Source organism: Tasmannia lanceolata, unplaced genomic scaffold (genome assembly GCF_043159265.1).
Source record: "Tasmannia lanceolata isolate RefF3 unplaced genomic scaffold, GAP_Taslan_0.1 ptg000026l, whole genome shotgun sequence".
Taxonomy (NCBI): Eukaryota; Viridiplantae; Streptophyta; class Magnoliopsida; order Canellales; family Winteraceae; genus Tasmannia; species Tasmannia lanceolata.
Window position 1 is genome coordinate 8,797,620 of NW_027518703.1, and position 24,651 is coordinate 8,822,270.

The window sequence follows — 24,651 nt, forward strand, 5'->3', positions numbered from 1 at the left end:
GATGTAGCTTGGTATGCTTGTTGATAGGATTATTGTTGAATTATGAGGGCATGATTATGCAATGTTCCTGATATTAAGCATAAAAGAAAAATAAATGATGAGGACAATTTTTTCTTGTGATTTTTTTTTTGTGTGTGTTTCATTTATATAAATCAAGATATATGGGTAGCATCTCTTATTCTTTCGTAAAAAGGAAAGAATAAGAGAGTTTATGACCAACTATAAGGAAAATCATAGGATAACCTAAAGTAAGACCAATGGAAGAACCCAACAATGAGAATGTGCCATGTATGCAAAAAAAAAGAAAAAAATCTACTTTTTGATTATTTTCATGAACTTAAGGGTTGCTTTCATCAGTTGTGATGTTGCGGCGAGAACCCATTTGTTCCGTCCCTGCTCGGTCTCGCTAGCATTACTAGTATAGACACAAGTGTGTCATTAGGATTCATAAATTGATGACTGGTTGACCAAAGTGCGAGAACCGATGGTCCATGGTAAATTGTGGTCGTGAGCTAACAATGACCAACTGTGAGTAGACATGTCATAACCGTGATGGTGATTGTTCGTATATTTGGCAAATGAGGAGGAACCCAGCTGCATTGCTTGACCCGCATGTGAGGACTAATGGTTCATGATTAATTTTAGTCATGGGCTGATCATGGTTGACCCGGTTGACCCGCTCGATAGCCCTCCGAGGATACTTGATCATATATCTGGCAAAACAGTAGAGACCCTAATGTATCGGTATGGATCCTAAACGAATGCCGGGAGCTGACCTACGTGCGAGGACCCATGACATAACCTTATGAGGGGGCTTGATCATATCTTTAGTGAAGGGGTAGTCGTAAATGAATGATGGGGTTTGTGTTCAACCCTATGAAGTTGGGGTAGTCGATAAGGTGGACCCGTGTTACAACCCTATGAAGTTGCTTGATCATATATCCAGCACAAGAGTAGCGATTCGATGCATTAATATGGATCATAAATAAATGATGGGGGTTGACCCGTGGGCGAAAAAAAGAAGAAGATGTTCTATAGTTAGCTATGGTCATGGGTTAACCATGAACAATATAGTGGACCCACATCATAATCCTATACGGGTGCTTGATAATCGTTAATGAATTGATGATGATCGTAAATGAATTAAGAGGTCAATCCCTATGCAGACCGATAGCCCATGGTCAGCAAGATGAACCCACATCAAAAACCCAATCAGTATGCTTAATCACATCACTAGCAAAGCGATGGAGCCCTTAGATGCATTGACGATGACTATAAATGAATAACAAGGGTTGAGCAATGTGCGAGGACCAATTATCCATGGTTAATTGTAGCTACAAGTTAACCATAATCGACGGACCGTCCTCATGGGATTCCTATCTCATCAAGATGCTAGCCTGCTTTATCAAGAGGGCGATTTGGAAAAAAGCTCTATACGATCTTCCTGATAAAGCAAGAACTTACCATGCTAAGGGATGCGTAAAGTTAGCAAATTCTGGCTACGGAAGCACAATTTATCTACTAAATTTTCGTATAAAAATATTTGGAAAATAGAAGTTGAAAAACCAAGCTTAAAATTACTATCAACCAAGCAAAATAGGAAAAAAAAAAAAAAAACCCAACTAAAATCTTGACTAAATATCCAATTGAGCTTACACTTAGGAAATGAGCGTACATAAGGCGGGTTTTTTCCTCTAAGCTAATTCGAACCACTGGTACATAAGGAGGGTTATCCACTGTAATTTCAAAAAATCATGCTTAGAAAACAAAATTTGAGATGAAAATTTAAAATTTAAAACTAGATATGAACTGTAAGAAAAAGGGAAAAAGGAAATTATAGGATTCATATGCACATCACGAACAGTCAACTTTATTGGAACCTCCCACATGGCTTCTCTATCTGATTCCCTATATGGCAAATATGGCTTCTCCATCTAATTCCCTATGTGGCAAAAGTTTTCTTTTCATTGATATTGAGATAAAAAAAGTCATGGGGTCAGAGTTTGAACTGCAGAAATAAGAGAAGAGGGTGGTAGTATGGTTCTTTTTCACACCCTTTGTTTGCAAAAGTGAAAAGCAATAATTAGACATTTGTAATGTGCTCTGCTCTGCAAACTTAGGGAGCTCTTTCAAGCAAGTTTTTATGAGTTCTTGTGGGGTAGGAGGGTGGGATAAGGTTATTTTTGCCAATGCTATGAGAGAAGGAAATCGCACAGTTTGGGAAATCAGGTGTTTTGGTTTTTTCCCTTTTGTTTTCTCTTTAGCCCAATTCAAAGGAAAAAATTTATTATGATGTTTCAGTCATTTATGAGGTGCCCTTTGATTCATTTTACTTCTTTCAATTGCACACAACTTGTAAGAATAAGCAAAAAGGAGAGATAGAAAAGTGAAATTAATTAATAGAACAGAAGAAAACTCATAACAAAGTCCTATATCTTTTGTCTTCCAAAAAAACCAAAAAAAAAGAAGCAAAAAGGGAATTTGGCATTTTTGCATATGAATAATACAAGACCAATTGTACAGAAATCCAGGGTGTCTTTGGTTGGGCAAAAGCCTGGATGGGTTAGGGGTTTTGCTTGGCATTTGGGTGCCATGTCAGCAAAACCCTTGTTTGGTTTCTAATATATCATTGATATTCCGGGAGATTATTAAGGATGTCTCTTAGTTAATCATTGCATGTCTGTTGATGTGTCACTCTTGTCCGTTCGCCATAAAATCCAAGCCAAAATCCACATCTTGGAATGCTTTTATTTCTTTCTCTCTCTTCTCTTTCTCTTTATATTGGTAATGACACTTCATACCACTGCTCTATGAGGTTGGCAACCAAACACTGCTTACCATTGTTCAACGAGGTAAGTTCCGGTCAAATCCAATGCTTGTCTTCTCTCTATTGACTACTTACATCACTAATCTACAAGGCCAATAATCATTATTGGGTACTTAATAACTCTGTCAATGCCATCAAAGTGTTACATTTTTGTGGAAAACCTGAAGAAGGCATACCAATGGTTTGTATTTTATCGAAAATGCATTCCGACGGGTTGTACCAGTTCAAAGCACCTTAGATAGTAATCCTATTATATGTTTCAAGTAAAATTTCTTTTATTAATAAACAAAATAGTAGGACATGGCAAATATTTGGCAAATAATTACTTACAGATATTATTAACTTGGGTTGAAGAACAAAGTTGAGACCGTTGGTTTTCTATTAAAGTAAAGAGATTATAAACTTATCCAATATCAACTCTCACCACACACACATATATACACTGGGATTTGGGCATTTAGAGGCAAGGGCTAACTAGTGAGGGGCCGCGTTTGGAACGAGTAGAGACAAAGAGATGGTGCGACCCATCAGAGGAGTCATGTGAAAGAATTTCTTTAGGTCGAGGAGAGGATATGGTTGCAGTTTTACTTTTATTAAAAGGGAAATCATAGGGATAAGGATGAATGTCATTTTCCAAAGAAATCTTGTGTCAAATTCACCACCCCTGAATAAGTATTCTATGAAAATAAGCAACTAAAACCTTGTAAAATACATTTTCAAGAAATACTTCAACGAAAGCGAATGGGTTTGGTAGCGCATTTTTTGTGGAATCCACATTTAAGGATGGTTAATTTGACATAAACTTTAATAAACGTATCAACCAAACTCCCTTGTAAAATACATTTTTCTACTTCAACGAAAGCCAAAACAATGATACGTATTTTTTCGGTGAAAGTGTATTTGACAACATACTTCTTTATTCTGTTTGGTAGCACATTTTTTGTAGAATCCATATTCAAGGGTAGGGGTGCAACTAGGGTCGGGCTCAACCCGATTTTGGCTTGGGTTGGGTTGGCATTTCCTTGGGTTGGGTTGGCATTTCCTTGGGTTGGGTTAGGGTTAGGGTTGGGAAAAGCCAACCCGATTTAATTTCGGGTTGGGTTAGGGTTGAGGCCTTGGCAACCTGAACCAACCTGAACGGACCTTCGTCCTCTAATTTTACATTGATTTTCTTTGAGTTATTGTGTTTTTGTGTTAAGCCCAAGGTGAACCTTACTCAACCCGACCTGATTTCATATTAGATGAGTTGGGTTAGGGTTGACCACCTCAGCCCAAGGCCAAGTTGGGTTGGGTTGGGTTAGGATTGAGGGAATGCTATCTCGGGTTAGGTTAGGGTTGTCTTAACCTCCGACCCGAGTTGCACCCCTATTCGAGGATGGTGAATTTGACATAAACTTCAATAAAAACATCAACCACACTCGGACACTCCCTCTCCAAAGTTCTACTATTCAGAATATATTTTTCCCATTGAACTTGGACAGGTAAATTTTGACCATCCACATTGGATGATCAAATGTTGGAACATAGTCACATTCACATGACTTTTAAGCTATTGGAGCACATAAGTATTAGGAAGCATACCTCATTGCATGATTTATGGATAGAGCTGCCAAGGGTATTTTGTCATATTAAAATAAAAGTAGTGCCACTATACAAATCAGAATACTCCCATCTAATCCACTGTAATAATAATAAGGGGATGTAAATCCCCCTTCTTCCCCGATCCAATCCCTTCTAGTGTAGAAAAAGAACCATAAATACACTAAAAGAGGCTGGCCCAAAAAAATAAAAGGGGACAAATTTATGACCTCCCCAGTAATAATGGAGAATATTAATCATGCCCCTCTATAGTGTATTCTCTATCAAGTCACCCTTCTCTTCCCCTAAAAAATCCCAAACGCCCCTCCGTCTTCTTCCTCTCCCACACCGTACTCTCACATAAAAAACCCTACAACCAGAGAAACAGAGAGAGAGAGAGAGTTAGGGTTAGGGTTTGAAATGGCGAGCTCAGAAGCAACAGAAGGCCCAGTTTTAAACCTAATGAACAAACGCCTTCGCGCACTTAAGAAGAAATACAATCGAATCCTCCAAATGGAAGAAAACATGTCCCAAGGAAAACCCCTCAACAAAGAGCAAGAAGAAGTCCTCCGTTCAAAACCCTCAGTCTCAATCCTCATCGAAGAATACGAAAAGCTACGCCAACCCCTCTCCCTCGCCCTCCAAGAAGAACTCTCCCTCTCCCACCAAAACCCTAACCCTTCCAAAAATAGTGCCAATATCAAATCCGAAGACCCCCCAACTAAAACCTCAGATTCTGTTGAAGATCTGTTGAATCTCCTCTACTTCGGCTACCTGTTTGATGTTAAGCCTCAGAGTGAATTTACCTCTACAATGCTTACGCGAACACATGAGAGAGAATGCTGTTTGACTTACGATTATGTGACTGATGAAGCCACGGTTATTCTTGCAGAGACTGATCTCGATTTCATTTCTATGCTTGGGGGTTTGGTTATGGCTCGACCAGTTCATTCTAGTCTTTCTCACAAGAACGCCCTTCGAAGTTGCGTCCAGCATGCCAAGCTCTGGCTCGAGAATTCGGATCACCCAATTCAACCTGGTGCTGCTGTTACTTGTATTGTCCCAACCCTTTGCCCCATTTCGTATGTATGAAATTTTTGAAGAAATAATGGGGTGAGTTAGTGATTTTTTTTTTAATCTATGTTTTGATTTGTAGATGCGGGATTGAGAGAGCGGCTGAACAAGATACTTGCGTCGGATTATTTTACGACAACGCCGGAGATGAAAGCTCCGGTTGATGTGGCAGCGGCTGCGGGGAAATATGCTTCTTCTCAGGTATCTGTGCACAAATGCAATAAAGTTGCATAGTTTTGGGGTATTTCCATGGGTTTGTCTAATTGTCTTGGTATCAATTTTCATAAGGTTGTATTGAATGATCCCAGTTGGTTGCTTTCTGTCCATATAATGCATACAGCTTTAATTTTTGGTTGGGCTGGTTCGATGTCTCTATATAAAGTAGCAGTTTTTTATCCTTCTAGTATGCTTCTTCTCAGGTATCTGTGCAAGAATCCTCCACGGTGACTGATCTAGGTATCCAGACAGAAGGTGCATTGGCAGCCGAATATCAGCAAAAGGTGAAACTTTTATCTCATCTCAAGTAGTCTTGGATCGGATATTCTTAAGCTAGAAGATCGACTTATTTAGTGAAACCTTAATCTGTGTTTAATTATTGTTGGTTCCTAATTTAAGGACATGTTTCAATCTCTCAGTAAAAGTGATTTTAGATGTTGATATTCTAGTCTCTTGTAGTGGTTTAAATCTACAGAGCTTGGGACTTCTTAGTTTTTCTTTTAACTTGTTTGATCAGATTTATGAATGTGCTCATTGTGTTTGGATTTTTGTTGTGGCTATACATATGGCTTTTTTAGCGTTAACTTCATTTTATGTCATTATTGATGTGCTTTTTAAGTAGCTGCATTATGTTTTTTTGTTGCACACATTGTGATTTTTTTGTTAATCTTTACAGATTACAATAGTGTTATTCCATTTTAGCATTGCTAAGGATATTTGGGACTGTGCTTATTTTCATTACTTTTCTATAGACTGATTAACAGAGAAGAAGCTAAAACTTTTCTCCTGTTAATAACATGGATTTAGAGGACTCTTGCCATAACAATCCAGAGGAGTCTATAGAAGACAACATATTTTATATGTAGGAGCTCATATAAGCAGTTCTTTTCTCCAGTTGAGGGTTGACTTATTTCAAATATATATTTTTTGGGGGTAGAAGTTTCATTTTTGATGTTAATAGGTTGCTTTTGTTGTGAAACTAGTTTCCAAGTGACTAATGTCATCATTTGCATTTTCTGTGGCCCTATTGTTTAATGGTTTTAGCATTCTAGTGTATTCTAGAAACTCGGGGGCTCAATTCATCTTGAGTTCTCTTTGAACAAAGAGGCGGTAACTTCAGAATTTTGTTCTAGTCTGCATATGCTTGGTGCAAAGCTTGGTAGTTTACTGTAGAGCATGGACTGATGTGCGAAATATGTGACATTTTGGTTGAATCTGATCCTTTTTAAAGGTATTATATCTATGCTGTTTGTTGCGATTTTTCATTCCTTTCCCATGGTGTAATTTGAGCCCATGATCACATGATCATTTTCAAAGTATCACCTAGTTAACTAGGATAAATAATGGTGGTATTTGCGCACTATCAGCTACCCAAAAACTGATACATATACAATACACTACACACATGTATATATACATATATGTACACATATAATTTGGTAGTGTATGTATTGAATAAGATGCGAGCTCTTCTGCCTGAAAAGAATTATAAACACTAGAAACATTAGGAAGAAATTATGAGAAATAAAATTAAATAACAAATACAAGAGGAATGCTGTGTGGATGGACAACATCCCTCAGTGAAAATGGTTTCATAGTTGGGACCGCGACTTAGTAGGAACCAAACAGGTTGCCTCTTTTAGGAAAAACAATGGCTTCCATGTGCAAAATTGATTGCATCTGGGGTGTGGTGCATTTTCAATTACCATATATCTAAATACAATGTTTATAACATAAATATGAAATCTGTATGATTATAATATAAAATAGATTAGGATAGTCAAGGAAACACACATGTTTTTCCATATTGCCCTTCCAAAGGTTTGATACATGCTAGGCAAGGTTTGATACATACTAGGCAATATTTAATCTAAATGTGAGAGGGTTGATCCTAACCCTCTATAGATCTGAATGTTAGAGGGTTGATCCTAAGTTCCTAACCCTCTATAGATCGGAGGGTTAGGATCAACCTATGGAAATAATTTTTGGGGCTAGGCTGTGGCCCATCTAATGGATGGTCTGGATCATCCTATGGTGTGGGCCATACCGTATTTTTAATAAAGTGAGGAGTGCCCTCATCAAAATACAGTAGTGCTGATAACATTTCCCTGAAATAAGTATGGCCAAAGGGAGGGATTTCTAGAAAGAGTGAAATTGTGAATAATAAAATAAGTATGGCCAAAGGGAGGTATTTGTAGAAAGAGAGAAAATATCTGTTCAGGGCTAGGATTTCAAATAGAGAAGCGGTTTTTCAAGGGAAGTATGAATGAGATAGGGTTTTCCAAAAGAATAAGAAGAAAATAGAGCATTGCTTGGATTTCAAATATTGTAGGCTAGTGTTGCAGATCGATGAAATGTGTGTTTAGATAGGGTTTCAAATAAATGAAATATGGCATTGAGAAAATAAATTCATAGAATAGGAAGAAAGTATATAAAGTGGAAACCTAGGGTTTTGAAGAGTTGAGAGGATAAAATAGGAAGAACTAGACTTCAAATTGGAAGAGAAAAAAAGAAATTAGGAGCTGGTGATTTCAAGATATGGGTGAGATACTTCTATTGAGTTGAATGAAGATCTTCTTTGGATCTTTTCCAGCTTTGCTCTAATACCATGTACAATCAGTGTGAATGTGATGTAGATTGAGAGGGAGAAGAAAGAAAAGGGAGCAAGAGGAGAGGCCAGCTGTTTCTGGAGTTTGATTGTATTAAGATAATGATCACAACCCTATTGTAGTGATATATACGGAAGAAAACAGCTAATAACATATCTTCTATTAACATTACATATCTATGTATTATTTCTAACAGGAAGGCACTTAATGTTTGAAGTTGAACTAGCGTTGCCTTGTCTGTAGTGTAATTCGCTATTCTTTTAAAACTCAAATAGTCCCTGACTTTTTTTTTTTACCAACTACTTAGTACTTAGAAAGCATCACCTCATTAACCTCTTGGTTAAATAAATTTACTTATGCTGTGAAGTTTAGATTCGAATCCAAAAATATTACAACTTACAACCATATTATTGTTATAAAATATACAGTATTATTATATTAAAAATAGGGAAATGATAGATGCGCCCTTTTTCATCACCGGGGACACCCAACTGCAGTGTACGTGGAAATCAAATCCATTGAATACTTCTGACGGGAAGTACATCAGCCCCTCTGCAGTCATTGATACACTGCTGCTGGGTGTCCCTGGTGAGGAAAAGGGGCGCATTTATCATTTCCCTAAAAATATACCATAGAAGTTAACAATTATAATCTAAACAATTAACAACTTAGAAAGATCAATTAGAATAGGAAAAAATTTGATTTGTGAATTAGGCAAACCACAACCAGACCAACACAACCTGCTCCAACATATTGGGTTCATTTGTAGTGGATCTCCTAGTCATGTTGATGCTGTCATGTTGATGCTTGAACGGACAAGTCTATAAAACCGGTTTTCAACACTTGAACGCATGTTGAATTCAAGAAGACTTCTTTGTAGTGTGACTATTATCTTTGATTCTGTAAAAATTAGTTGATATTATGGTTGATCTACAGATTCTACATGTTTCAAGGTTGTAATTTGTATGCTATTTACCAATTTATATTTGGTTCATGCATGCACTTTGTTCATCATTTGGCACATATCATATTTTAGTGTGGAAGATGCTTAAATCCATAGACCGATGGGGACTGAGTGCAGGTCTTTAATGTTGCTTGTAGCTTATAGGTAAGGGCATGGCCACTAACTTGCCATAGAAACGCACAAGGACATGCCTAGTGCTTCTGTCCTATAATCGTATAAAGTTCATACTCATTGGCTTGAAGGTGTCAACTTGAATCTTGACTGCACCTTCAAGATTTTTTCATAGTAGTTAAAAGAACAAAATCTATAACAATACTGAAAAAAACTCAACACCACAAGTTAGGATGCATGTGCTGATGTAGTTGCATTGAAGGATTGCTAATCAAATAGATACTGGGCTTCTTAATCAATAATAAATCATTACTCCGATGATTTGCATTCCATTTATTAAACCGTATCAAATCAATTAAATTTCATCGATTTAAATGATATTTGAACTTGGGATTTGCTAGTGTCCATCACATAAGGCATTTTGCGCAGGCTCACTTTTCAGCAGATTTTGTCTTCATTCACTGTGTGGCTGCTCTCAAATGCAACAGACCATCCACGAAATGCCTTCTGCGATGGACGCTAGCAAATCCATTTGAAGTTTGGTCGTCTTAATTCCTTGTATTACCTATTTGATCTTCTTGTAGTAATACTCCATTTTTCTCGTAAATAGATGCATCAACTGATTTGATGATAGCATCCCTTTTGGATGATAAACCTGAAAGTTCATGACATGTGAGTTCCTCCCATATCTCTCTGGCCACTGGTCGTTAATGTATCCTTTGCAAGGTTGCGAGAGCGGGAAGCGGGCAGGAAGGTGGGAAGCGGGAAGCGGAAAGGGTCAGAGAATTTTTTTTAATCATTAAATATTTAAAAATAATTACTAAAAAAAATATACGAAATAATTATATGAACCAAATATTAAAAAAAATACTTTTTATTAAAAGATGCAACATTTACTTAAAGGAAAATCACCATTAGCTCGAATGCCTGTGTTGACCAATGCGTTGACCAGTGCTTGACAAGAAGAAAATTTTAAAAAAAAATTATGAGATTTTTTTTACTTGACTTTTGAGATTTAATAATGTTTGGACATGATATAATTTATGAATTTTAGAAATTGAAAATACCCCATCGTTTGGAAGTTAAGATTTTGACCCTACTCGTTTTTTTTTTTTTTCGAATTTTGTACTGTAACTGGAAAGTTGACTTTTTATCCTTTTAGATTTGAGTCTTGAAACTGTTTTTAATTTATTCAAATGTGGGTTATTCCCTTATTTGCATGTAAATCTTAAGTACTTAAATGACATTACATGTAAATACTAAGAAGAGGAAGAGGAAGAGGACTAACAAGAGACAAGGAGGGCAGATACGAAATGCACTTCCCACAGAGGTGGATACGCGTTTCCCATAGAGTGGGAATCGAACTTCCCATAGAGTGGATTCGCGTTTCCCACGTTTCTGAAACGGGATTCCCAAAAGTCCGTTTCTGAATCAATTTTCGAGGAATCAAGATTCCTAATACTCCCAAGCTCGTCTATGGTTATCGACCTACAAAACTAGACCAATTCATCATTTGTGTGGGTTTGCTTGAAATCTTCTATACCCTAGGAGGAAGACAAAAGCTTTTTTGCTGCATTGAGTGAAATTCCATTCCAAAATAAAAAGGTGGTTTATGGTTTTGGTGTAACTAACTTATGCATAGGAGTAGATTTATATGTTCGTAAACTTCAGTTATAGTCTCACGCTAATCCTCTGTTAGAGTTCTATGATCAAGTCAACACTTTGAATTTTCAGCAGCGTGTCGACATGTATTGACACTCCTTTCGACACTTGTAAACATATTGGAACTGTCAAACTTAAAGCGGGCACGTCTAGACGTTTTTGTACAATGTCAAGTAAAATACTACAATGTCAAGCGGGCACTCTTCTTTCACTAATATTTGTTATCTTCCCTCCCCTAAACCTAAAACACTAAACAAACACTTCTTCCAATATTATATTCATTGTATCCTTTAGTTCTTTCTTTCTCGATGCATATTGGAGTGAAGAACTGAAGATAACTATATTAGATTAGTGAATGCAATGTTATTTGATTTCTCATATTTCTTTGAGACATAGTTTCTTAATCATGATTTATTAGCTTGTTAAATGAATACCGTATTTATTTTGTTTTAAATTATGACAGCTAATCAGTAATTTGTATGTATGCATGTGTCGTAGGAGTTTACATGGTCCCTTCCAAACCCAAATAAACTGTTTTCTTTGTTATTAGAGTCCATTAGAATGCTACATTGCCAATATTTATTTTCTTTTAAATTGTGATTAGCAATTACTAATTTTATATGTAAGCATGTGTATGGGCGAGTCCCCGTTTCTAGATTTTTAGGGGTTGCAGTGTCAGACGCCTCATATCCGTATTGACACTCGACACACGAATCCGTTTCCACATATCATAGGAGTTCCACATGGTCCCTTCCAAACCCAAATAAATTGTTTTCTTTGTTATTAGGGTACATTACAATGCTACATTCTAAAATGTGCTGTACATATACTTCTGTATGCTATTTTGTTTCATTTATTGTGTTTTCTTTGTTTTCATTGAGCTGCACTAACATTTTGATGAATCCCTTGGCGTTCCCATTCAATTTTGTAAGTAGAATTTTAAAGATGTTTATACCGCTGAAGTAACTCTACCACCACTATAATTACAGCCTATCCTTTTCTGATATGCCTCTACTACTCGTCTTTCCCCACGGGAGGTTGTATCTTGTATCTTTACAGCCACATAAACACTCTGTTGAAATCTTTTGCCATTTGGACACTAGATCTCTTCGAGATGTCCCTCAAGGCCTCAAAATGATTGCGGCAAGAAAAGCATGCTGGATGGTGGTTTGAATAAAGGGACACAAATTTCAAGATTAACCACAGATAATGTCTCCAAATCAAATAGGTCTAGAGTATTGACTTTTGAGGGAGTAACAGGAAGAAGTAAAACTAAGTAGTGTAAGAGTACCTGGACTCCTCCTTAACACTTGGTGACTTGAATGAAACATTAGAAACAGCTTGAGTCTCAACAGAATCTTGTTCAGTTGAGTTTTAGTCACAAGGTGTGAAATTAAGTTGCATGGTTTGCAGTGGTGTGAAAGTAAGTTGCATGGTTTGCAGTGAGACTGTATGATTTTTATCTGACAACTAGGTCCTAATATGGGTAACTGACACTAAGCACTTCTTACCCTTTAAAAATTATTTTTGTATAATCTTATTTGCATATGCTATTATTTGCAAATAATGGTTTTAATACTTTTTTTTTAATGATAATGGTTATAATGCTTTTACTATATCTATCTTAGTTCATGGTTCCAAAGTGGCCTCAATAGCCCATCATCAAATAATATTAACTTAAGATAACCTACGATTTGTGGACACGGACACAAGTGTCGCGTGTCGACACAAACACGGAGTGTCGGACACGGCAAACCCCTAAACTTTAGAAATGGGGACACGGCTAAAATGGAAAGTATATGTGGATATGGATTCGTGTGTCCAGTTTCGACATGGATACGAGTTGTCTAAATGAGGTAAACACAATATTCAATAAAAAAACAGAATGTCACACTTGACACGGTACCAAAACATGTCCACACACCCACATTAAGTCTAACACTTCCAGCAATACAAGTAAAAGTGTGCAAAGGAGTGTCGACACGTGTGGACATGCATGTCGTGTCGGACACGGTAGGACACATGAGTCAGCAATAAATTTGAAGAAGATAACCTTATTGCAAATAACAGCCAATTTGGTGATATGCAATGAGGCCGTAAGACTAGCTTTTGTAATCCAGAAGAATAAATAATGGATTAGGTAGCTGATGCAAAGGAATGGAAGAGATAAAGGGCCTCTGCAAGCATCTTCAATAAATGTATGAACCCTAAGGCAAGCTTCACCTTTTATTGAGAGGTTCTCCTGGTTTCGCTAGTCGATCCCGAATCCAATTTGCATACTCCTGAATATTGAGGTGCTGAGAACTAGAAGAATCATGAAAACATATGAAATTCCAATAATTAGAAAAAATATTGGACCCAGAATAAAGAATATTTTCCCCAGCCAAGCAACCATCGTGTGTCTGTTGCTTTCTGATGCTATAAGTCTTAACTGATAGTGGGTGTGCTCGGCTGTAATATATGGGTATTGTAACTCATATTTTTATCCTTCCCTGTCTTAACATCCTATCATGTTATACTGTTAGGAAAAAGGCATGAAATTTCAAACCTTCGTTCATTAGAGTAGTTTTTAATTATTTTCCTGAATTTTCCCCAAGAAAGTTTCTGATGAATATGTTAAGTTCTCTTCTGAAATTATGCATGGGCAGTAGTAAAGTACTTTGTGGTTATTCCAACTTATCAGGGGCAGTTGCAGTCTGTCGTAATCAATTAAGGTCAGTTTTGGAGTTAATCTTTTGGACTGTATGGTTGAAGACATGCTGGTATGACAGAAATCACTGCAAAAAATTGCCAAAATGGGTTCTGATTGGATGAAATTTAAATTTAAATTACCATCAGATACGATCAGCACGGTTTCCTGAATCTTTGGGATGGTCTCAAACTAAAGAACATGAAAGTTCTTCTGAGAAGAAGGATAAAAGGAAACAGTTGGCAATAATGAGTTTGGTCTGAGTGACATTTACCTCTTCATTGACGAGCAATGTTGGACTGTGGTATTTCTTAGGAAAATTACATCTTGAGATTGTCTTGTTTATTTAACTATGCATTTCTTTTTCACATTTAGTGATAGTTTTGTCTCTACTGTATCTTGACCTCTGATTCCCAACTCTACATGTTTTGGCAGGTTGAAGAAGTTGCAGATTTTAAGGGAAAGGACACTGTTGTTGATCAATCAAATTCTGTCGAGGGACTTACTAAGGTGCCATTTTGTTTCCTTGAGTCTCTATAGTATTCTTTGCCTCATTGTTTCATTTAGCTTATGGCAGTGGAATTTTGACTATTCAGGATGAGTTAGACACCCTTGATCCTGCTGGAGATGTCATTTCGGCTCAACAGGAGGACCTATCCGAACCTCAACCTGATATGGAGGAGCAGAATGAGGTGGGTAATGCAGAGACAAAGGAACAACAGCACGTTCCACGTAAGACATACCAGAACCAAAGAGGGGGTGCACGTGGTGGTGGCCGTAGAGGTGGTTACCCAAACAGTCGTGGCGGTCGTGGCAGCAGGGGTGGTGGCAACTATCAGAATGGTCGCAGCCAGTATTACGAGCCTGGAAATTATTATCCGAGAAATTATTATAATGCAAATTATGCAAGGGGAGGGGGTGGTGGTAGGCATGCTGGTCCAACAACGATGTTGTACATCAACGATCATGGTGGCGATGCCCCTGCTGAAGTGGAGTCAAGTGGGTCTTAGTTTTCAAGGTGGTGTTTTGCTTTTGGTTGCTTAGGTAGGCATCTGGTTAGTATGCTAGCTTTGTTGTTAGGGAAGAAACATTGGTCTCTGGAAGCATATGGAAGTTGAACGTTTCCAAAAATGCATCTCCTCCTCCCTGACTATTTTGTAGTTGAAACAAAGGGAGCATATCATCCCAATTGATAGATAGCAAAAAAACACCTCAAGCTAGATTTATCATCCATCTCAGAATTCCTTTGGTTGTTTTACTTTCTTCAAGTAAATGACAGGCTTGATTGCATGAAATTGAAAAAAAATGAATGGATATGGATACTTGAACTCCTAGTCTATAACCAACTTTCTCTAAGTCAAGACAAGCTTGATTTGACCTTCCCCCAAGAATTCATTTTCTCTCTGTATGGAACTTCCCCATGACTATATTGTGCAGGTAGCAGAGAATAGGACGTAGAGAATATGCAGAAGATGCGGGTGCCTGTGAAAACAAAATGAAACCAACTCTAAACAGTTATGAAGAGTTGGATCAGTGGAAGAAGAGATTGGCAGGGCAACAGCAGGTCTGTGCGTGCAGTTTATGAATTTTAACCAGGGTCTATGCGAGGGCTGCAAGATTCTTGTCTAAATTTCCAAATGCGTTAACACTGAAGTTAAAAATCTTTTAGTCTAAATTCTTGTTAAGCTTTTCAGGGCAGGAATTGACGAATTTAAATATTCTGCAATCTAACGGTTGCAAGTTGTGGACCGTGACCTCATCATGGTGGGATCAAATCTTATGAGCCTTGATGCCCATCAAATGTTGATCTGACGATGAATCACTTTGATATTGATTAAATTGTATATGATCGAATCCTGTGTGCCATGTCTGATGATCATTGGATCAAGATTTGATAGTGATTAGATTTTATCTTCATGGTAACACATGGCCATATGATCATTGAATAAAAATTGGGGGAGGTATTTTCACCCCTCTGCAGTACGCATTTGAGGTCAAAGAGGGTTAAAGTTGCCCACTGTTCACGTTATAAGGGGGCGAATGTGTACTGCAGAGGGGTGAAAATATCATCTACCTAAAAATTTATCTGAAAAAATCATCATTAATTAAGCAGTATGTGCTCTAATAACTAATGGCGGGTTCAAGTTGCATAAAACTCAAGTTTCCCTAGCGTAGGTAAGCATACCGATTACCTTTTAAATAAGTAACAATTTGTTGTGAGATATACACATCATCTGTGAAATGCTCAGAAACTTCTCCGGCGTAATTCTTTGTTTTTGTGTTGAGAATGAGAGAACGGAATAAAAAAGGGTCTAATTTTATAGTTTACACCATGAGTACCTAACTTTTGTATTGTATGTGAATTATTAAGGCAGTTGTGCGCATGTATAGTAACCATTCTCCCGATTCCATTTCTGTAAAGAGGAATCTCAAAAATGTTCCTGCAGTCAGCACCGAAGAGAACTTTCCGGCACCTGAAATGAGCTTTTGGAACAAAATTTCCTGCTGTCTTCTAACCAAATGCCATCCTGGGCCACTTTCAATTCTCTCGAGCAAAAGCAGCACAGAACCACCCTGGAGAAAGATTACCAAACAAGTCGAAATATCAAACTAAAATCCCCATGACCCACGGCTTAGGAAGTGTCCCACGGTCAGGATTGTTCAATTGGTGCGAGATGAACAGAACAGACAGCACAAACAGGCCATACATACACTCGGTGGATATCAAGCAGGCAAACCAATATAGTGGTCGAGCAGTGTAGCAATCTTGATTGCTTTCCAAAAACAATACCACGACAGTTCTTCTTGGAGTTGTGCCAAATAGAAAACCAGATAGGTACTTCATTTTAAGGAGTATTGAAGGGGAAAATAAAGAACCAGAAACATCTAATGTAAAATCCAATTGGTGAGGACCATGTGAGAGCAGAACTATTAAGTTTTCTGAATAAATAAAAGGAAGACATTACAGTACTTAGGCATGGAAATGAATGAGACATTGATTTTCCAGAGCAGGTTCCCTATTCAAATTATAAATATGGCTACCTAGCAGTCAAAAGTAGAAGATTAGTAATATATAAAGCTGATCCCCGGTTCCATCCCTGCCTTGCAATTATCCATACTTACAACTTCATTACCAGCCAAAAACGGTTTGCAGTTTGTGAATTGCAGAGAAGCACAGAGAGCCTAACTGACCAAATTCTACTGCCCTTGTCACTCTTCTGTTCTTCTTTCTTCTCCCTAAACCCGTCACCTTAATTCACTGGATTACAAACAAATATAGATATCTGTATAGATTATATACATCCAAAATGACAATGAAGTGCCCCAACAACAGTGACAACAGCCTCGTCTTTCTCATAGGCGTGTTGTTCTTTAATAGCAGAAGATTCGCACTACCATCAGCCATTGAAAGAACACCACAAACCCTCCATCAACCCCCCAAAAGCCGCCTCAGACTAGACATCTGTTCAGCAGTGAGCCTCGATGGGAATTTGATATCAAACTTAATTTTTAGGTTTCCCTTTTTCCCAGGTTCCTTTGCAATCGGCATCCCTTCATTCGCTACCACCATCTCATAACCTGGTTTAACAATATCTGTTACAGGTATTGACAGAGTCCTTTTGTCGAGAGTCGTTAGGTTGATTGTCGTCCCTGTAAGAGCCTCCACCAATGGTATCCGCCAGTTGACCACCAGGTCATTCCCATCCCTTTTGTAAATTGCATGGGGCTTCTCTTCTATGACAAAGATGAGATCCGCGGGAATAACATTAGGTTGTTCGTGACCCTTCTCAGGAAAAGTGATTTTTGTGCCCTTCTTCCAACCAGGCTTGACAGAAATGGTCAAGACCTCCTCCACAGTCGTTGATTTACTGCAAGAGAATTGCCAGTGTCTTAAAAAAAACATAAAATAAAAAGTAGAATTATCTCATAAAGTCTTTGCCTTTCAAATAAGAAGAAGAAATGTCCTAGAAAATCTGTGCTGGGGCCTAGGGTTGAACTTTATCAGCATCCAATCAAAACAGTGATGGTATTTTTATTTTTATTTTGGGAAATATCCAAGCTTTTAATTTTTTTTGGGAAATATCCAAGCTTTTAACAGTGAAGGTACAATTTCAACCAACAGAAAATAAGGAATGTTTCTATATGTCCACAAGTTGAATCATCAAACACTTACGTAATGCTCAACAAAAGTACACTCATTAAGGGAATGAACAGAAAACAAAAGACCCAACCAAATGTCCTCAACACTCAAATTTATTTAGCTGCTAATTCAAGCTACCTGATCCTGAAATGGGTTTTCTCTATTTAGTTATTTACATAATGAGAAGGGAGAGAGGGAGGGAGAAATTGGTTAGCTGGTAAACCATCACTTATACCACATTGGCCGCTTCAGATTTTTGGGTAGAAGAGGTAAAAGGATCAATCTGTACCCCAGCAGGGAGAAGATGGAAGCAAGCAGGATTGACCAGACGATAACAATAGTAGGCATGCGGTTTTGCAGGCCCAGCAGACCTCTGAGGAAAGGTTACACATGGACATTGACCCATATGGCAAAGAAGAGCTTCCTGAAAAGTGGAGCCCACGAGGTACCCACTTTTTATTGCACATGAAACACCAGCCACTATGCCAACAATGTTAACTACAAGAACAGTGGTGAGAGGAATGAGAAGAGATGTCTACTTGAACACGTACAGCTCCAAGGCAAGGCATATAAGACCAGCAATACAGTAACTCGGCCAACCGAGTAGGGAACACCTAGGACACCCCAAACATATTGAGAATACGGCTCTAAACATCTCTAGCAAACTTGCAATGGAGAAACAAATGATCAACTGCTTCGCCAGCCTCCACACAAAGAGCAGAGTGGTCAATAATAAGAAAATTGTGGTTGCACAGGTGGTCGACCGTCAAAATCTTTTCCGGAAAGCAGTCCAACCAAACGCATAAACTCTAGGAGATGCAGGGGTGTGGCAAACTCTAATCAAATGCGAGTAAGAAGGGCTAAGAATAATGTGATGGTAGAAAGATTTGACCCTAAATACCCCAGATGAGTCCTAGATCCAAAGTCCAAACCTTTTTGTCTCTGCCCATCTTGTTAATGTAGCAGAAGTCCAGACTAGACAGGAGAAGAGCCAGACGCCAAATCTCTGTCAAAAAAAGTTTCACCTGAAATTAAGATTCTAAGAGGTCCGACCCTCCTCCCTGACTAAGCAATCCTGAACAAAGGTATCTTTATCACTGGCCATGACATACAGGTTAGAAAACATCACCCTTAAGGTTTCCGCTAAGCACCATCTATCATTCCGGAACTTGATCCTATCTTCTTTGTAAACTCGACATACATGTGGTTGTTTATTTCATTTTAGACTCACATTTGCAAGATATGGAATATTTATACCATATACAAACTTTAGTATGGTAAAGCCATAACTATCTACATGAGCAGGAATTGCCTACACCAATAACTTAAGCCGCCTACTCACCACCGAAAAAAAGGAAACAAGAGCACCCATGTGGCACCATTAGGACCTTTACATGTACCTATTGGTAAGAAATGCATCATTGAAACGGTTTTTCAGTATTTCAAAAATGAGTTTCCCTATGGATTAAAACTTTTTTTTTTGAAAATGTTATGAATTAAAACTTTAATTTTAGATCGTCAAGACAGCTTGGTTCCTCATCAAATTATTGTAGAAAATCAGCATATATGAGAATTCCGTATACTAAGTAAATAGTACAAAGGTATAGATAGAAGGCTTGGAACTGAGTACTAACTATCCTCTTTTAGTGTTGTTGATGAAAGTAATGTGCATGGCAATGAATTCAATACTGAAAGTACAATCTTTGCTTCTTCCCAGCTTAAGGTCCAGTGAGTATTAATTTTCAGAAAGAAGAGTAAATTTTGTTTCTTCCCAGCATAATGTCCTATAGGCATTATTTTTTTCAGAAGGAAGAGAGAGACTAATTTCAGCTCTCAATAGTGTAATTGAGTCCCTGGGAATCAATAAAGCTTAAATGTAATCTTATCCCTATGGACATCCGAAATCCCTAAAATAAGGAAGCACAGAATATCTCTTCAAATTATTTTCTTCCAAAGTGCATACGCCAAGAGGCAAGCCTAGCATATTATGCAACCAAATTTTATTCCTCCTCCGTCTAATGTAAGGTGGGAGAAGCACCTCGAAGGAGTTCACTAATCCCCAATCATCTCCTCTTCTGTAAGAATCGCAACCCTTCCTCACGTATCCTTGGATTTGATGGAGCTTCAGCCATTAGGAACAAGTAACGCCCCACAGCACGCGCTTTTCCGAGGGTCAGTTTCGGCACCTATTTATTATTTTTTCACATTTTGTGTCATGGCTGTATCATCATCCTTCAGATATCCCCTAGAATGACAATGGATAAGCCTCCACATGAATACTTAGAGGAACTTGGGAAAAAAAGACATTTCAATAGCCCCTACTTTGTAGCGCATTTTGTCACCGGTTGCTCTTTCTTTTCTCTCCTGGTATTGACCACCTCAGCCATGGCCTTTTCTCCTTCTAATAAAATTTATCATCGTTATAAAAAAAAACTGTTGTAAATACCACTCAAGTACAATGAACAACCTCATATATGAGGTTTTTATCATAATGTACTCGAAACTTTTTTGTTCAGACTGATTATGCTTTCGCAAATCCCATTTCATCTGTTAAAACTGTTCCTTTTCGCAGCCTTTGATCAACTCTAAACAGTACATCCTTTACCACGGTAAAAGTTATCCGACTAAAATGACATACCCTGTTTATAATGTCATCATAAGGCAAATTGTTCAGTCTCCTATTTTTACCGAAAATCCCAACACCACACATCTCTAGGTCAAAACCTTAAAGGAATACACTAATAGCACCTCTCCTAAAACTCTGTTAACTAAAACTACCTGCTTTCATCCGCTATTACTGATCCCAATTCTTTCATTTCAAAACAGGAGCTTACCAACTTTCTGGTGGAGGCAAGAAAGAGGTGGCACCTTCCAAAATCTCTACTTTAATTGATGTAGCTAGAATTTGTTGAGGGAAGGAAGTTTAAAAATGCTCCCACGTTAGGAAAGAAGGCACCTTGATTTACATTTTTGTCAATGGAATGGTTCAGTGAAGCAGCTTCAAATCGCAGTTGCCAGCCAACATAAGGCCCTGAAATCTGACATATTCCTTATAACCTTTATCAAACATTGTATATATATTTATCACCTGGACGGATGTCGAGTAAGATTTAACTGCCATCTTCCTTTCTGTGCAAATTCAAACCCAGGCTATTAGAAAACTTATCCATCAAAATATGGTGCAAAACATTACACGGGGAGTTAAAGTTGTTGGAAAGGGATTCACCATTTCGCATATGCAAAGTATTGACAGAACTAGGATTTTTTGGGAAACATATAAATGGGTGAATCACTGGTGGCTCTTTATGTTTATTGAGGGTATCAATGTAGAGTTTTCTGCAATTTTAACTCAGAAGCTAATGCTGTAAAGATGTTCATTTTGGTTTTGATCATGCAGAACAACCTGGCTACCTGACTGTAACACGCTTGGAAGTTTTGAAAGGCATGACTGGAATCAAATCAAGGAGTCTAAATACCAATTCTCTACTCTGAGGGGAAAGCCTAAAATTTCGAGGATGGATTACTCATGAACTCAATAGTTGTCTATATTCGAGTTAGTGGATTTAGAAATTGGAGGAAAAAAAAAACAAAGAGTCTTTATCCTGGGGCATACGATTGAGCAACTAGCCTCGGAGAATCATGCACCGAAACAGGATGGTGTCAGGCCACCAGACTGATGTGGTGGAAATGGAAAAACTTCTTTCCTAGCATTTATATCAATGTGATGCATGCAGCATCCCAAGTTAGGAAGGCCATTGGAGTGAGAACAATGAGAAATTGATGTTCTGTAGCACAAATGTGGGAGAGCTAGAAAAACGTGAAAAATCTTGTAAGAAATTTCCAATTTTAGTTTCTTGCTCTTTTTTAACCAAACCATAGATCATAACTCAACTCAACTCAATTAAGCCTTTGTCCCAAACTAGTTGGGGTCGGCTAATGAATCCTTTAGAAAATTTTCATAAAGAAGGTGAAAGGATCTACCCGGCTCAAATTGACTAAGCCTACTCCAGACACTAGTTGGGTTCGTCTACATGGATCATTTTCTTCCATTCTATCCTATCCAAGGTCATGCTCTCTGTTATGCTCCTAGCCCTCAAGTCTTTCCTCACTGTTTTTACACAAGTTGTTTTTGGTCTGCCCGTACCTCTTTGTTAACCAAACCATTGATCACAAAATATTAATAAGATGCAAAACTAAACTGAAAAGCGATGAAATAGCACAAATATTTTTTTTTTAAAAAGGTTTTTTCGTTTTATTATTAAACCATAAAGGGATTTTATAGGTGAAATAGTACAAATATCACAAGGTATGTTTTATGTATCTACCAGTTGCAAAAATCTAAGGACATGCACTCAAGCCCAAAAATACATGTGGATGAGGAATCATATAACTAAGTTTAGGTACATATGCATGTGCTGACATAAAAGCTGGTGTACCCAGAAATCTTATCAGAGAATACTAAGGTCAATAACAAAATTGATGCTATACTTAAAAGACTCAGAGCTTATATCAAATAGCAACCTCAGGCATGGAACCAATTAAACACCACGAGGCAAATTCTCATACCGTTCTTATCAAGGTGGCACTAGACGCACAAGGCTCTATCAAGATATCTCTTAAGACTGTTATTCAGAGAGGGCTGATCAACAGCAGCCTAAGCTAGAATTCAACCATCATAAAGGAGAACATAGCCAGAGTTTGAGAAGGAACTACATCACTTTGATATCATTGTTTTTATCAAGTTGGCATATCCAAAAAATTTCCAAATCATTATCAGTCAGTATTTTGATTAACAAAATCAAATTCAACATGAAACCCATATCCTAAGGTAGAATTCTCAATTACCCATAACAATCAAAACACCAAGGCAACCATATCATAAACTAGAAACATCAATAACCTATACCAATCAATAAAAAGAAAAGAAATCAAGAAATACAAAAACCCTAGAGAAAAAAGCCAGCAATTACTCAAAACAAACAAACATTCCCCAATATAAAAAAACCCACACAATTGACCCCCAAAACACTTTCAAACAAACAAACAAAAAAAAGATCAAAACAAAGAACTTACCCATAAACATCAATAATATCCCTCGAAATCTTCATCTTCCTCTTCGAACCCGAATACAACTCCTCCAAAGAACAAGGCAACTTATTCTCCACAGGCGCCGCCTTAAGCGGACCACTAGGATCACCATTAGAAGGCCTAAAAAAGCTAAAATTCCTCCCCCCTCTTCCAAAAACCTCAGCAAAAATATCTTCAGCATTCCTAAACCGACCTCCGGCAGGATCACCGGCACCGACACCGGCCTCCGGTGCCGTCGGAAATAGCCCTAATTGGAGTCCTTCTTCTCCATACTGATCATAGATTTGACGCTTTTGAGGATCGCTTAGAACATCATAAGCCTCTGAGATCTGCTTAAATTTCGCCTCTGCTTCTTTTTTGTTGTTAGGGTTTTTGTCTGGATGCCACCTCATTGCTAATCGCCGGTAAGCCTTTTTCAGGTCATCGTCGGTTGAATTCCGGCCAACCTTCAACATGTTGTAATAATCAACCCCCATTTTTTGATCTTTCACCCCCCCCCCCCCTCTTTTCTTCTTCTTCTAGGGTTTCGATGAGAGTAGAGTAGAGTAGGGTTAGGGTTTTGTATGATTAGGAGAGTTTCGGGAATGATTTGATAAAAATCTCGGGATTTATCGGTTTGTGTTTTTTTATGCTGACTACTGTGATCTGCGTGTTTGATGGTTTGGACCAACCAAAGAAAGGATCGAGAAGGTTCTGGATTCTTCTTCAGCTGCGAACCGTTCGATTAAAAACGCGTGGCGGGGGAAAGTGGGTCCCATTATCAAATCGTGTTTCTTTATTATTGGAAATTTGTCATGTGAGAGGCACGTGTACAAAGGTGGTAGGTTCCAAATTGGTAAAGGGGCAGTGGCGCAAAAAAGTTTTAAAACGCGGGTCGAGATGTTGCCACGTGTCTTGAAGAGACAATGTTGCGTTACGAAATGATAAAGGCACCAATCTAATTAAGATGGCAAAGTTTTAAACTCAAATGAGTAGTATGAGGTTGCTAATAAGCCACCTCAAAGTATTTAATATTAATTACCAAAAGGCACGCAACCATGCCGGCCAGAGGGAGTTTTTTAGAATTTTTATGAAAACGAGGGGGTCATTCTCATTTAGGTAAAGTTAGATTAATAATTTAGGCAAGTTGCTAAATGGCCTGATTTAATTGGCTTGGGAAAGTTGGTAAATGGCTTAGTTTGGGAAAGTGCAAAATATTAGTAATTTAGAAATTTAATTAACTTTAGTGGAAATATCTCTAAAACTTCCTAAATTACCAATCTAAAACTAAATATATCTTTAGTTTGCCAATAACCCACTTTAAATATTAATGGGAAATGTTACCTGCACGACTTTATTTTGATGAGGGCACTCCACACTTTATGCAAAGTACGGTATGGCCTGCACCATAGGATGATCCAAACCGTCCATTAGATGGGCCACAGTCTAAATAGGTTGTGCCCCAAAAATAACTTCCATAGGTTGATCCTAACTATCCGATCTATAGAGGGTTAGGATCAACCCTCTAACATTCAGATCAGAGGGTTAGGATCAACTTATGAAAATGATTTTTGGGACACAACCTATTTAGGCTGTGGCCCATCTAATGGACGGTTTGGACCATCCTATGATGCGGGCCGTACCGTACTTTTAATAAAGTGAGGAGTGCGCTCATCAAAATACAGTAGTGCTGATAACATTTCCCTTCCAACA

The 24,651-nt window shown here is 37.9% G+C and overlaps 2 protein-coding genes across 2 annotated transcripts; one reads left to right on the forward strand and one right to left on the reverse strand.

Annotated features, from left to right (window-relative positions):
* The first annotated feature begins 4,704 nt into the window (after nt 1–4,704).
* Nucleotides 4,705–14,961, forward strand: LOC143858749 (uncharacterized). The gene is made up of 5 exons (XM_077369461.1): nt 4,705–5,459; nt 5,562–5,680; nt 5,899–5,979; nt 14,166–14,240; nt 14,327–14,961. Exons 1-5 carry the CDS (start codon nt 4,826–4,828, stop codon nt 14,738–14,740), a joined length of 1,323 nt encoding a protein of 440 aa, XP_077225576.1. The 5' UTR covers nt 4,705–4,825; the 3' UTR covers nt 14,741–14,961.
* Nucleotides 14,962–16,647: 1,686 nt separating this feature from the next.
* LOC143858508 (uncharacterized) lies at nt 16,648–23,468 on the reverse strand. The gene is made up of 2 exons (XM_077369147.1): nt 22,945–23,468; nt 16,648–17,599 (listed from the first exon to the last, which is right to left on the reverse strand). Exons 1-2 carry the CDS (start codon nt 23,433–23,435, stop codon nt 17,161–17,163), a joined length of 930 nt encoding a protein of 309 aa, XP_077225262.1. The 5' UTR covers nt 23,436–23,468; the 3' UTR covers nt 16,648–17,160.
* Nucleotides 23,469–24,651: the final 1,183 nt, after the last annotated feature.

Coding starts and splice junctions, on each gene's coding strand:
- LOC143858508 (XM_077369147.1), bottom strand. CDS start 23,435: ATGGGGGTTGATTATTACAACATGTTGAAGGTTGGCCGGAATTCAACC. Junction 17,600..22,944: donor GATATTATTGATGTTTATGG/GTAAGTTCTTTG, acceptor ATTCTCTTGCAG/TAAATCAACGACTGTGGAGG.
- LOC143858749 (XM_077369461.1), top strand. CDS start 4,826: ATGGCGAGCTCAGAAGCAACAGAAGGCCCAGTTTTAAACCTAATGAAC. Junction 5,460..5,561: donor ACCTGGTGCTGCTGTTACTT/GTATTGTCCCAA, acceptor TTTGATTTGTAG/ATGCGGGATTGAGAGAGCGG. Junction 5,681..5,898: donor GGAAATATGCTTCTTCTCAG/GTATCTGTGCAC, acceptor GCTTCTTCTCAG/GTATCTGTGCAAGAATCCTC.